Source organism: Sciurus vulgaris (assembly GCF_902686455.1).
Source record: "Sciurus vulgaris genome assembly, chromosome: 5".
NCBI classification, from domain to species: Eukaryota; Metazoa; Chordata; class Mammalia; order Rodentia; family Sciuridae; genus Sciurus; species Sciurus vulgaris.
The window spans coordinates 74783320-74798409 of record NC_136465.1 but is presented as its reverse complement, the minus strand read 5'-3'; the positions used below and the strand labels follow the sequence as shown (position 1 = coordinate 74798409).

The 15090-nt window shown below is 36.9% G+C and overlaps 1 protein-coding gene across 1 annotated transcript in view; it reads left to right on the top strand.

Moving 5' to 3' along the window:
- Window positions 1–7439: 7439 nt before the first annotated feature.
- LOC306661051 (antigen WC1.1-like) overlaps window positions 7440–15090 on the top strand; it is a gene marked incomplete at its 3' end in the record, with an annotated part of 301199 nt that continues 293548 nt past the window's right edge. The window contains 1 exon segment of the mRNA XM_079139880.1: window positions 7440–7575. Coding sequence (XP_078996006.1) covers window positions 7509–7575 — 67 coding nt within the window. The 5' untranslated portion in view covers window positions 7440–7508.

Here is a 15090-nt window from a genome sequence, read left to right as displayed (position 1 = left end):
ATGACATCTAAAAATGGAACAAAGCCTGCAATTCTTCTATCTGGATAGAACTGTGATCATTTCTGTACCTCTAGTTTGGAACAAAATTTAACTTCTTTCAGTACAAATATGCTGACTCTTTGCGTAATTCCAGATTCCTTGAGCTCCGTATCTTCACTTAAAGGCTCCTATTTATTGACAACTTTCTCCTCTCCCAGATATTCTTCAAGCAGTGTGAAAAGCAACCACAATTAGCACATTTAGAGTCAAGGTACAGTTATGAACCAGAAACAAAGCAGAGCACTCTAGAGGCATCAGAATCGTGGGCAAGGTAAAAACCAAACTATAGGGAGACCCAAATATGGATAATGTCTGTGCAACACTAAACACCTAGCAAACAAAAACTGTTGACCTCAGATCCTTATCTTGGAAATATCTCTCAAGGGAATTATTGGCAGACTAAAGAACACTGTAAAGAGTGATTTTTCATTTTATATATTCAGCCAATTAGAGACAGAAAATGTGAATATGCCATTTTTTCTGGGAAAAAATCTTAGGAAATTGGTGGGAGGAAGGTACAGCTCTGTTACCATCTATTCCATGATCGCACTTAGGGACCAGATCCTGACTTCCCAAATGCCCAGAGAATTAATTCCAGATTTTTCTGAAAGTCCTTAAACGTGTGCAGCACCATGATTTTTCTCCTCCCAAGGGACTAGACCACCTTCACACAGACTTGACTTATTGGGCCAATCAGCTCTGAAATGCTGTGGATCAGGGACATCTCCCAGGGTATGTGGCCCCTCCATGTTCAGAAGGGCTCGTGCTTCATTGAATGTTCTAGATCCATTTTGAACATATTAATAGTTTTTAAACAAGAAATCTCACATTTTCACCTTGGATTAGTCATGCTGTGGGTCTTAAATAATTATGGAGTAATTTCTTTCCCTCACCCAAATCCTGCCGAGTGAAAATGAATGCTTACCCAAGAAATCCTAATACACTAGTAACTATGAAGTGTCAAAATATTGTGTCAGTGTTATGTCCTTTTTTACTGTATTTCTACTTTGTTTTGCACCCTGAATTAATCCCAAAATATCTTCTTATAATGTACATCATTGTTGTAACTGGAAAGATAAGGTCATGGCATTGTAAAATGCATGTGTGACTGTAACTGTAGAAGGGAACCTGTCACAAGCTCCAATCTCTTCCCATTTCCCTAAAGATGCCTAGAAATAAGAGAAATGATTTGATGAAGTGATCCTCATTAAGAATAAAAATTATGAGCCCATTCAAGTTTTGTCTTTGCATCCATCCTTCCAGGAAATAGTGAAATCTGAATACTGAACATCACCTTTACCTGTCTATGAGAAACTGTCCTCTGGGTAAAGAACTTGTAAGGCCCAGGGAAAAATTAAAATGTAGTCTCTTGTATAACAACTACTAAGCATTTCGAGACAGTGACAGCAGAGCAATCAGACAGCTCATGGTGGTACTGTGCTGTCCCTTAGGTCCCATTTCCAGGAAAGTGGCCCTGGGTATGTCCATCTCATCAATATCACATAGATAAAGCTAGGAAAGAATTGAGAGGCCCAAAAGCCACTCATTTTTTTGTTGTTGTTGATTTGTTTTTATAATTGTCTTAAGTTTTTTTAATTTTATTTGTTCTCATTAGTAGTACATGACAGTAAAATTAATTTATACATTTTGACAGATCATACATAAATGGAGTATAATCTCTTATTTTACTGATTATACATATTGTAGGATCACATTGGTCATATAGTCATATATGTACATGAGGTAATAAAGTCTGCTTCACTTTTTGTTGCTGTTTTCTAGGCCATCAGCCTTCTGTCCTCTAAAACCAGACAAGAGTTCCTGATGGAAAGCAGGAGGTACTGTGGACTTGTCCCTAGGGATCAGAATAGGGTCATCCTAGATCTAACAGTGACTTCTCTGTGACCTTGAGAAAGTCCCACGTTATCCACTTTCAGTCACTTTTTACATGGAGTAGTACTTTGCTGTGCAAATCTTGTGATCCCTTCAAGTACTGACAATCCTAAGGTCTGTAATTAAAGACACTTTGGATACTTGTTAGAGGTACCAACTTCAAAATTTGTTAGCATAATTCCCTTCAAACAAAATTTTAAGTAAAGCCTAATATTTTTCAGTAAAATGGTATTTCTCCATTGCCTCACCCTAGAGTTCTGACTTCTTTTTTTTCTTCTAATGACATGTCTTAACTACATACAATTCCATATCTGAAACCATTAGAGAAGCTAGGAACATAGAGAACACAGACTGGTTCCTACTCTTTGAGGCCACAAGACAGTCAAAAGATGTCACAAAAGGAAAAAGAAAAATAGAGTGTAAGCTAGAAACATTTAAGTTAGAAAAGCAGTCATTCCATTCCATAAAGGATGGTCCCACAAGAACCAGATCCTCCTTCTCATGGGATAGATGTTCTAAATTCCCTAAGCTCTATTGCCTTTAATGTTTCTTCTATATAAAACCCATAATCTACCTCATCCCCACTCCCCCGAGGAAATTGGCCCCCATTGCCTACAACAGCTCTAAAACCAATTTGATCTTCACATTTCTCAGTACAGAGAGGCAGCTAGATTTCTGAGATGGGACTCAGAAATGCTGGGTGCAGATATTGCCACAGAGGCAGTGTGAATAACCCTAGATGATGGTTTAGGGGGAGAATATATTAGGGAAGATGAGGAGACATCCACCTGACTCCACCTGACCAGTTCTTTCTCCTCCCAGGTCTCAATTATATCATGGAAATCTTCACATGCCACCTGACAAATAATATCACATGCAGTCAAATTGAGGCAAAGGTTGAGTAAGAAGCATCATGAAACACCTTCATATAGACCAACTCTTGAGGTCTCCGGGGTGCTGTCAGATCAGCAGAGTCCTTTTAGGATCTTCATGTTCTCTGTGCACTGAGAACTCTAAAAAAGGACATCCACTCCTGGCCCATCCTAACTTGGTTCCTGGTCCCACATGCCCATCCCTACTGTTGTCATACATTATGCCATGTTTCCTTGGCACTAGCAATCCAAAGTCACTGAGGTTTAGGGATTAGAGAAGTAAAAGTATCATTTTCCAGAAATGAAGAAAGGATGAGATGCGAATTCAGTAATCCACATCATACTGGGCGCCTTTTCTTTCACTTTCCAACAGCTTTCCTCATCCCAGGATCGTGGTATTCTCTAACGTCCTCCTTGGCATGTTATTTTCCTCCTGCACTGACAAAGCACCAGAAAATCATGAAAAAAGTAGAGGCTAAGTTCCAGGATGAAACTGAGGATACTTGTCACAAAGAAGATCCCAGAACCAGGATTTGAAAGGACCCCAGGGGAACAAAACATATGTTGAGTACAGGGAGGATGTGGGAGTCCTGCTCCTTACTGTTACAAGCTGGTGCTCAGCATGATGAGGTCACAGCTTCAGGAACAATGCTACGTTGTAAGAGCCCGGCAGGGACCTCAACCCCATTCCATGCTTCCCTAGATGTTAAATAAGAGAATGCTTGGGAATACCTGGAGGCGTCATAGCTGCCACAGACTTTCAGGTTCAGAGACACAAGATCCAGCCCCTTTCCACTCCTAAGCCACCCACATCTGAGCAGGGAGAAAGTTCAGAGCACAGTACTTGTTGAGTGATCTGTTTCTCTGTCTGTCTTAAATCAATTGAAGGAAACAAAACTTCTCCTGAAGAGATTCCTGATCTCTTTTTGAAGGAATAAAGGTCCCTCAGATTCAGTCCTGTCTGAAATGTGTGTTCCAGAGAGATGATCCTTACTCTCACATGGGGGAAAAATGGAGCAAACTCTACCTGTTTGACAATGAAACAAGTTTTAAGACTATGTAAACTCTTGAAGATTAAATGTATTTTGCATTGTGAGATGTCCACGAGCCTTTGGGATCAGGGACAGATATGATGGTTTGGATCTGAAAAGTCCCCCGAAGGCTCATGTATTGAAGGCTTCATCCCCAAGGCAGCACTGCTCAGAGGTGGATCTCTGTGGAAGTGATTAAATCATGGGGCTTCTAACCTCATCAGTCGAGAGATCTGTTGATAGATTCATTATCTGAACAAATTATTCAGAGTTGGAGGAACTGTAGGAACTGGGTCCTAGTTGAAGGATATGGGTCCTTGGGAGTGTGCCCTTAAGGGCTGCATCTTATCCCAATCCCTTCTCCACCCCCTTCCTTCTCCTCTCCTTCCTGCCAGCCATGAATTAGCAGATTTCCTCTGCCATGACTTTCCACCACAGCAGAAACCAATGGAACCACCCAACCACACTGAAATCTCTGAAACTCTGAGCCGTGACAAATGTTTCCTTCTTTAAATTGTTTTTCTCAATTATTTTGTCACAGTGATAAAAAGTTGACTAATATTCCTACTGTTTCCTTGGGCTTTAAGTAGGACCTGGGTGTGGTGGTGCATGCCTCTAATCCCGGAAGCTCCCGAGACTGAAGCAGGAGGATCACGAGTACAAAGCCAGCCTCAGCAAATTAGCAGGGCCCTGAGCAACTTAGTGAGACCCTATCTCAATATAAAACATAATAAAGAACTTTGGGGTGTTACTCTGTGGTTAAGCATCCCTCGGTTTGATCAGGGATCAAACCCCCCCAAAAATTAAAATAAAAAAATTAAAAATAATGTAAGTAGAAACAAAGAAAAAAAAACATTTCTAAGGAACACTGCATAATGTTATCTATATTGCAGTGGAATACCATGCAGCCCTATAAGGAAGGACATCTTGTATGAGCTACCACATGGATTAAGCTTAAAGACTGTACAGTTAAAAATCATGTTTAGATAATACATTTTATGTGGTTTCCCACAGTGAACAAATAAATAGAATTTTTACCTACTAGCATTAAAGAAAAATAAAACTTAGAAGTATAATAAAAATGTCATTTGCAATAACTGAAAAACACATATTTATGTATACATTTGAAAAGATATATCCAAGATTTGTATGCAGATATTTAAAAAGATACAAAATAAATTTAAAAAGACAAATTGAGAGACATACCTTATTCACAGACTAGAAAATCATTAGATTTAAATCAATTTCTGTCTAGAATCTGTCAAAAAGTTTTGTACATATAAATATGCTTACTTTAAGATTTATGCAAAAAGAAAATGAATGAGAATATCTATAAATGGAGAGAAAATAACAACTTTGGAGGATTCATTTCATGCATTATCATTTACAGCTCGAGTAAGTGAAGGGCCTGATGTGTACTTTGACAGAACAGAAAGAGAACACAGAAACAGATTTAAACGGTCAACTGAGTTTTTACAAAGGTACAAAAGCAATTCAGTGGAGAAAAGGTAGCCTTTCAACAAGTGGTGGTGATGCAATTAGGCATCCATCAGCAAAGAAAAACCTGAACCGTGCCCTGACTTTCACTCCCTATACAAAAATTAACTGAAAATGTATCCTGTGTTTAAGTATAAAGTGTAAATCCACAAAAATTTTAAAATATAATTTAAGAGAAAATCTTTGGATATAGGGCTGGGCAAAGAACTATTAGATGATACCAAAATCATGGCCTATAAAAGTAAAAACTGATAAATTAGACTTAATCATAATAAAAAACTCATTTTCAATAAAATTCCATGTAGAGAAGATGGAAAGCCAAGCCTCAGATGGAGAGAAATATTTGCAAAACAAAAATCTGATAAACAAGTTATAATTAGAATATATAAAAATTTCTCAAAATTCAACACAAAAAAATCCAATTAGAAAATTGGCAATAGATATCAACAAACAATTCAATAGAGAGAATACATGAATGTCAAATAAGCATGTGAAAAATGTTCAGCAAAACTAGTCATTAAAGAAACAATTTAAAACCATGATACAATATCACTATGACCTATTAGAATAGATAAAATGAAAAATACTAACTACTAAATGTAAGAGTGGATGCAAAAAGTCAGATCTTCCACGCATTGCTGGTGACAGTGGCAAGTTCCTTGTTTTGATACCATACATTATTTTGCAACGTGTAACTTTTGGGTGGAATTGGATGAAGGGTATGTGGTTCATCTCCAGTTCTGCAAATACCTAAAATTTGTAAAAATCTATAAAAGCAGTATGCAACTATGTTTTCTACAAGAAATGAATTGTAAATATAGTCACCAAAAAATGTGAAAGAAAAGGATAGAAAGAGATCTAACATGAAAAATTCCTTGTAATAAAATTGGTATAACTGTATTCATATAAGAAAAAGTAGCTTCTAATACAAAGGATATGATAATAAATAAAGAAGGACATTTCACGATATAAAATAAAAAGTTTGAGAGGAAAACAAAACCACCACATATACACCTACAAATAATGGAAGAGCATCAAATTCCATGAAGCCTGGATGATATATAAGCAAAGAGAGAAATAGACAAAGCTACTCTCTGAAGTGGGATGTTTTAATATCCCTGTATCAGTAACTGATCCAGCAAGGAGACAACACCTCGGGAGGTATGCCACACTGTTTAGAGATTGTTCAGAGGTCAGAAGAGAATGTGAAAGTGAACTAACCACTTTATATGAGAATGAAGGGAAGAAGAGAAGATATAGAAAGAAATGCTGAAAAAGGAGGACCCAGGAGCAGGTGGGCACCCAATCAATCCCATAAGGACTGGAGTGTCAAGGGGAGGAGAGCTGAATTGTAAAATGGGAAGTGACCTTGTAACTCATTACTAATCTGTGATCCCACCATGTCCCAGGGAAGTACAATTTATTTCCACGTCAAATCAGTAAAATTGTCTGAGGTACGACCAAAGGAGAGGAAGACAGTCCTTGTAAATTTAGACTGTCATCAGTGGAGTTTTGGACAGGCTTCACTTATGACCTAGAAATGAAAGGGGACAAAGGTTTGGCCTTTAGGTCAACACTCATATCCATGTGATGTCCAACTCACTTTTGTTCATTTCCCAGTCTTTTCATCTTTCTAAATTCACTCACAACTCTGCTTCCTTTTTCATCATACTGTTTGGGACATCTTGATTCTTTGCAGTTACTGCATGCTGGTCCTGTGACACTGGAATCCTAGGTGTCATTCAACAAAGGTCATCTTTTCTTGGTTCCACTGGGTAATGGAACTGACCCAAAGCCTTGCACCTGACCAATTTCAGCAACTGGGTGGAACCTGCCGTTCACCCAAACCCCTGAGGTAAAACATTGCTTTTCTGTATTAGCCTTGAGAACAGACAAAATCCAATATCAAAAATATTCTTACTTTATATAAGGAGATAATTGAGATTCAGCAGCTAATTGATGTTTCACTTCAGATAGTTTCCTTTACCTACAGTCTCTGAGGGCAGGGAAGATGTTAAACAGAGTTTCTATTGGCTCCCAGGAAATGACCATGTCAGTGGATGGCACTATATAATCCCCTTCCTGCTGTCGGAACCACAGGAAGGGCTGGGAGGGCTCCCCAGATTGTCTGGGGAAGCCAACGCTGTGACCAGAGGACACAAGGAGCAGAAGGACCATGCAGGGACACTGCCTTCTCCAGGGACTTGCTTTTCTCCTCCTAACTGTCATAGCAGGTGCTCAAGGTAAGCGTACCCCCCTTTTTAAAACCAGGGAGATGCTGGATCAGTTCCAAAGTTCTGGGAAATGGTCCCTGGGATCCTAAAAATAATGCCTCTTTATAGATCATTTCATTTAGACCTAATATGATCCCAAGTGACAGTGAATGCTGATTTTTCTTCTGTGGGATGTCAGTTATTCAAATACAGCAGTGGGATGTGGCAAAGATATAAAATCTATTCCCAGAGGGACCAGAAACTACGTTTTAGACTTCCACAATGATACCTAAAATCTCACTTCCCAGGTTTCCCATAACCGTTAGAGGCTGAAGGATGGCCTCAGGCTGGGTCTCTTATCTGTTCCTTCTGTACTCTACAGTATACTTACCCTCCATATTGGTGTTTCTGCCCTTTCAGCTAGTGAACTGGTGTGTTTGTGTCTACAATACAGAGGGACAGAGACAAAGAGGGAGGGAGGAAGGTAAGGAGGAGATAGAAAGGCCTTAGAGAGAATGAAGTACAGAAAGAGAAAAGTGGGAGCGAGAAACAGAGAAAGAGAAATACACGGAGAGAGAAGCAGAGAGAGAAAGATGAGGGAGAAGGGGGGGAAAGACTGACAAAGGGAAACAGAAAGATACAGAAAGAAGGTAATGGGTGAAGGAATTTTGAAGGTAAAAGTGTGAGCAGAAGCATGCCTGCCCACTGGAAGTCAACTGCTTAGACAAGAGTCCATGGAAATCACTGAGCCAGGCTGCTGGATTGATGGTGAGGACGGTCATGGTGGTGCGGGTATGCGTGCTTGTGTACATGATGAGGACAGATGTAAACCTTGGTGCCTATAAAGAAAGCACCCCCACAACATGAACTGTAATTATACCACAGAAACCCTGCACCTGCAGTCTGAGTCGGTCATTGAGATTCTCTTTCTTCCTCACAAACCCACAGCTCAGACGTTTTTTGCCTCACTATAATGTTTCCCCAGCGCTGGGTTCTTAGCAGAACTTTGTCTTCTGCAGGTGTTTTTCTCTTCCTACCACTTGGATTGATGGTCTTCTGATCCCATTGTGCAGATAAAAAAAAAAAATCTCTACCAGATGTAGAAGGTCATAGATGAATTGATGTTAGCACTGTTGGCAGAACAGGGATTCAGTTTAGAGACTTCAGGATGAGCCTCTCCTGGTCCAATTTTCCCTTACCTGTGAGCACACACACTTATTCCCTCACACGCCAAGTATCTGCTGCTTAGAAGAACCCTGTGCTCGTGACAGTTCATGGTGAATTTTCCCCTTGTGGTTCTCTCAGGCCCTACATGAAATCTACATGAGTTCAGGTTGCCAGTGTCTGAGCTCCTGAAATGGGAGTGATCTAGCCACCTCCCTGGAAATCCTGCTCTTCTGGTTGCAGGTGTTGGTCCTGCCTGCTTCAACAGTGTTCCTCACTTCTCAGTCTCTTCTCTATTTCCATGGCTCTGTTCTGAAGCCTCTGTCCCTCTTTGGAAAATTCCAACCCTCCCAGCAAGAGCAAGAGGTTCTGCTCTTCACTCCCTTACTCCTTACTCCCTTGTCTAGGAATGTCCAGTTCCTTGGGTTTTGACTATATGCCCATGATGGTTTCCTGTTTGCAAAGCTGTGCTAGCTTTCAGGAGGTAAATTCTCAAAATGAAATGTAAAATTGGTGTTCTGATTCCATTTTTGTCTCTGCATCAGCAAGATCAGGAAATGATTTTCTCATCAGGTTGAGAAGAAATCGTACTAATTCAAAGAAGCTTAATTTTTCCTCAGAACAATTTATAGGGTTGGTTTATCAAAACACATGTTCACATATTAAAACACTTAGTTCAGATGAGTTTGCCCCACCTTCTTGTGAAATTTCAACCTTGGTATTATGCTGCCAGAGCATCAAAAACTCTCCAACCCTGGAAAATGATACAAGAGCCTTTACTTTCAGTAGTTCAGGTGACCACAGCAGCCTGCCAGATCACCCTTGACCCTTTCTGTGGCACAGATTTAATGGGTGTATCCATTAGAGCTCCGACATCACCCCTCAATACAGATCCAAGGCACAGCATCCTCAGAAGGGCTTCCCTCAAAATTCATCCTAGAGCCACCCAGTTTTTCCCCACAGGCTTATATCTCATCAAGGCCAAGCTGGTCTCATGACCTGATGATGATGTTCTGTGGAGTATTTTCTTTGCATACTGGAGGGTTCCCTAGAGTACCTCGTGCACTGCACTGCTGGCAGTGATCATTCTCTGTCTTACTTTAATAGGCACCAGTGCTACAGCATGAACGTACCTCTCAGTGACACAGCACAGTGGGAGAGGTGGATGACTAACCAGTTACACTGATGAACTATGAAATATATGATAATTAAGAAAGTAAAGGCTTTGTAGGAACACAGTAGGAAGGTAGCTAATCTAATCAGAAGTGAGCAGGGATGGCTTCGTAAAACAGAAATGTAAAGGGACATAATGGATTTTAGAATTGAAATTGTTTTTAGATACAAAACTGTATATATACACCTACAACATCTATATAATATTATAACAGAAGTCTCCACATTACACATTTCTTAATAAAAATCATAACTTTCAAATTCTTATTAATTTTTCTATTTTGGGCAAATGCAACAAATAAGCAGATATATATACTTATAGATTATATATAATGTAATTATATATATAATTATATATATTCAGCTTATACCATATTTATATTATATGTATTTATATATAATATATTATAATATTATTATAATAATAATTATAGTATTCCAGTGCTTTTAGAATTCTGTTAATTTCTCCTAGATTCAAATTTTATAATTTTTATCTATAAACAACATTGTGGCCAATAAACTCTTATTAAGTTTATATTACTGAGATAATCTAGCATAAGCCCAGAGGGCTTGATCTTTGATATCAGATGGCCAGACTTCGAATCTTTAGTTTAAATTTTTATTGAAGTATGAAATGTGTAAGAGCTCAAAGTCTCAAGCTCCAGGAATTTTCATGAAGTGAATACATGTAAACAACACAGAAATCCAGAAATAGAATATTAACAACAAGAAGATAACTTTGTGCCTCCTTTCAGGCGAGGTTAACCAGTTCCCTGCCTTCCAAAACTACACATTATTTGGCCTACATCTATGTAACCATATAGTGTGTGATGCTTTGTTCCTTATTTTGTTTGTTCAACATTGTGTAAGTGTGAAAATATCTATATTATTCAAGTTTGCTGTACTTCATTCATTATCATCACTATATAATATTCCATTATGTAACAATGCCATGGTATATCTGTCCATTCTCCCCTCAGCCATTTCCAGTTAGAAGCTATTACAAGTAATGCTGTTGGGGACATTCTTTACATGTTTTCTGATGAACATGAGGATACAGATCTGGTGTGTACATAATATTATTTCTGGGTCACAAGATCTGATTATATTAAACTGTAAATACTACCAAATGAGAGCTCTGCAAATATGCACTCTCAGTAAACCTGAGAACTCCAGTTACTGCACACCCACACTTAATATTGCCAGTGTTTTTTTTTTCATTTTGACCAGCTGGTAGTATAGATTTGTACTGTTTCCTAGTTTTAATTTGTGTATCCCTAATGCCTAAGGGCACTCATTTTATTTATTTATTGGTAATATTGAATTTTTCTTGTGAAATGCCTGGTCTCTTTCGCCCATTTTTCTTTTCTTAATTCACAATCATGGAAGTAGAATTTAATACACTTATATAGTAAACAATAGAATATCAATTTAGAAAGATGGAATTTGGACAGGCATTTAAGTATTTTAATTTAATTGCTATATATGAAACATTGTCCTATGTTTTCAGAATACACATTAGTTTCATGTGCAGTTTTGTTTTATTTTGGTTTGGTTTCTTTTGTTGTTTTTGTACATATTTAAAGAATACAATCTGATGTTTTTATACATCTGTACATAAAGAAATGAATGCTACAATTAAGCAACCTACATCTATCACCTCATTGTTAGCTTGTGGGTGTGCATCTGTGTGTCTGTATGGTAACAACTCCTAAAATCTACTCTGTAAGCAAATTTCAGTCTGCAGTGCAATGTTATTAACTACAGTCCTGATGTGCAGTCTGTCTCTGGAATTATCCATCCTACATAACAACAATTTTGTACACTTTGACCAAATTTTCTCCCGAGCTGTCTTTCCTTATAAATTTACAGGGATCTTTATATGTAAAACACAACCTAAAGTCATGCATTAGTTGTCAGACATCTGTGTTACAATTTTTTCTGCCCGCATATGGGGTTTTGCACTCCTTAATGATGTCTTTTGATAAATAGATGCTGTGATCCTTATTATTATCTGGCATTGCTTTAATCCACCACAGTCAGATATCTATATGAATTCTTTGGAAAATATTCACCAATATGAAATCATGAAAATATGCTTTATTTTCCAATTTATTTTTTCTTCTTTTCATATTTATAGCTGCATCCGTATTAGAATTGATTGTGGTGTGAATTAAGCCTCTTAACTTTGTCCACATAACTTACAATTAACCCATTAATTTAAAAGACTATTTTTCCCTTATATGAAATGCAGTGAATCCACACTCATAGATTTGATGTCCATACACCTGTGGGTCAGATTCCAACGCTCTGTATTCTATGTGATAACATTACGGGTCTCTCCTTGTGCCCAAACCATTCCATCTTAGTCACTGTAACTTTATAATAATTAAACAATTACCTCATAAGTCATCTACTTTTTGTTCCTGTTCATTAGAAATGTTTGGATATTCTTGACCTTTCAAATGCTCTTTAGAATAAGTTTGATAATTTCCCTCCAAAAATGTAACTTTTTACTGGGACTCTGTTCAAAAATGTTAACTACTTCCCAACTCAGTCTGGGGATAGTTTTAACAACTTAGTAATCTGAATCTTCCAATTCAGGAGTTTATGTCTACTGTTTTTCATTTTCTTAATTTCCCTCAGTAGTGATTGTCTTATATATTTTCCTTTGATTTACTCCTACATACTTGAAGATTTTGATGTGACTGTAAGTGGCATTACTTTGTGTGCATATAATTTATTAATTTGACAAATCAATTTTATTAGATATAATTACAAAACAATACATTAAGTTCATCGTAAGCATACAGTTTAAGTAGAATTGACACATTGTAAATGCTACAAGAAAGTCATAGAACATTTCTATTATCAAAAGTCTTCTTCATGCCATTTTACAACTAATTCCCCTCTCTGTTAGCTCCAACATCCAACATAATACTTACTGGATTTCTGTTATTATAGACTAACTTTACCTATCGTAAAATTTCATATAAGTAGAACTAAACAATAGGTACCCCTAGTGTCTGTTTCTCAACATGATATGTTCTAAGATTCATCTGTCGTTGCATGTGTCAATATTTTATTCTTCATATATTATTCAGCCCTAAAAAAAGGGTGAATCAAGTATTGCTAGTTGTCACATCATGGATGAGCCTCAAGGACATTATTCTAAATGAAATAAGCCAGATATGGAAATAAAAATATTGTATGATCTCTCTAAGTGTGGAATCTACAAAAAATCAAATATACATAGATAAGGACCAATATAGTTGCTAGAGGTGGGAAGATGGGGAGAATGTTGAAATGTGGGTAAGAGTATGCAAATGACCAGACACATAATATGAACAAGTCTAAAGCTATAACACCAGTGTGAGGACTGTAGATAATAAAAGTGTGCCATTTGAGGGATTCATGCTATGAGCATAGACTTTAGCTGCTCTTGACAAAGATCAAAAAAATGAAAAGCAAAATTCAGGTATGTGGTTTGTTGGTTATGATATTTTGCTTCACCATTGTAAAGATATATGTTTGTGTATATATATATATATATATATATATTATATAAAATTTACCCTAACATCATGTTACATACATTAAATATACCCAATAAAATTTATTTTAAGATATTTTATTCCTTTTAGTGCAGATTAACTTTTCATCATATGAGTAGATCTCAATTTGTTTCTCCATTCACCTGTTACTGAACAGATGGGTGACATTCTAGTTTTCTTATTATAAATAAAAACATTCAGAACATTCATGTCTATGTCTCCCTGAGCACATAATTTTACACTGCTTTGGAATATTATAGAAATTGTCACATCATGTTGTTAGAAAATATATATATATATATGTATAGTTTTTTTAAGTGACTGCTAGAGGTTTTTAAAGTTAATTCTATCATTCCCATGACTACAATTCCTAACACTTGCCATTTACGTTTTTAGAAATTCTGGTGAATGAGTTTAATTCACTCTAGATCTAACTTGTCTTCCACTTGTTACTAATGGTTTGGGGTACCTTTCATGTGTCCATTGGTCATTCTTATTGTTCACTCAGGAAGGGAGGCAAATATGTGAGTTTGATTCTAGGCTCCTGTTAGGTTTCAGTGACCCATATGTCTATCCTTAGGTCAATACCACACTGTTTTATTATGGTAGATTTATAGCAGATCTTGAAATAACATGAAGTGTTCTGCTATAGTTCTTTTTAAATTTTTTAAAAATTTGTTCTAGTTACCCATGACAATAGGATACATTTATTCACTTTGATATACATAAATAGAATATAATTTCTCATTTTTCTGATTGTACATGTTTTAGAATCATATCAGTCATGCAGTCATATATGTACATATGGTAATAATGTCTATTTCATTATACTATCCTTCTTACATCATGCCCCCTCCCCTCCTTTCACTCCCCTCTACCTAATCTAAAATAACTCTATTCTCCCCTAGTCCCTCCTCCTGCCTTACTATGTATTCACATCTGCATATCAGAGAAAACATTCAGCCTTTGGTTTTTTGGGATTGGCTTATTTTAGTTAGCATGTTATTCTCCAACTTTATCCATTTACCTGCAAATGCCAGAATTTCATTCTTCTTTAAGACTGAGTAATATTCCATCATATGCATATATATATATATATACATATAACCACATTTTCTTTATCCATTTATCTGTTGAAGGGCATCAAGTTTGTTTTCATAGTTTAGCTATTGTTGGTTGAGCTGCTATAAACATCCATGTGGCTATGTCATTGTTGTATGCTGATTTTAAGTCCTTTGGGTATAAACCAAGGAGTGGGATAGCTGGGTCAAATGGTCATTCATTTCCAAGTTTTCTGATCAATCTCATACTTTTTTCCATAATGAATATACCAACTTGCATTCCCACCAGAAATTTATGAGTGGACATCTTCCCCCACATCCTCACCAACATTTATTGTTATTTGTATTCTTGATAATTGCCATTTTGACTGGAGTGAGATGGTATCTTAGTTTTGATTTGCATTTCTCTAATTGCTAGAGATGTTGAACATTTTTTCATAGATTTGTTGATCAATTGTATTTCTTCTTCTGTGAAATGTCAGTTCAGATCTTTAGCCCAATTACTGATTGGGTTATTTGTTGTTTTTGTTTGTTTGTTTGTTTGTTTGTTTTGGTGTTAAGTTTTTTGAGTTCTTTATATATCCTGGAGATTA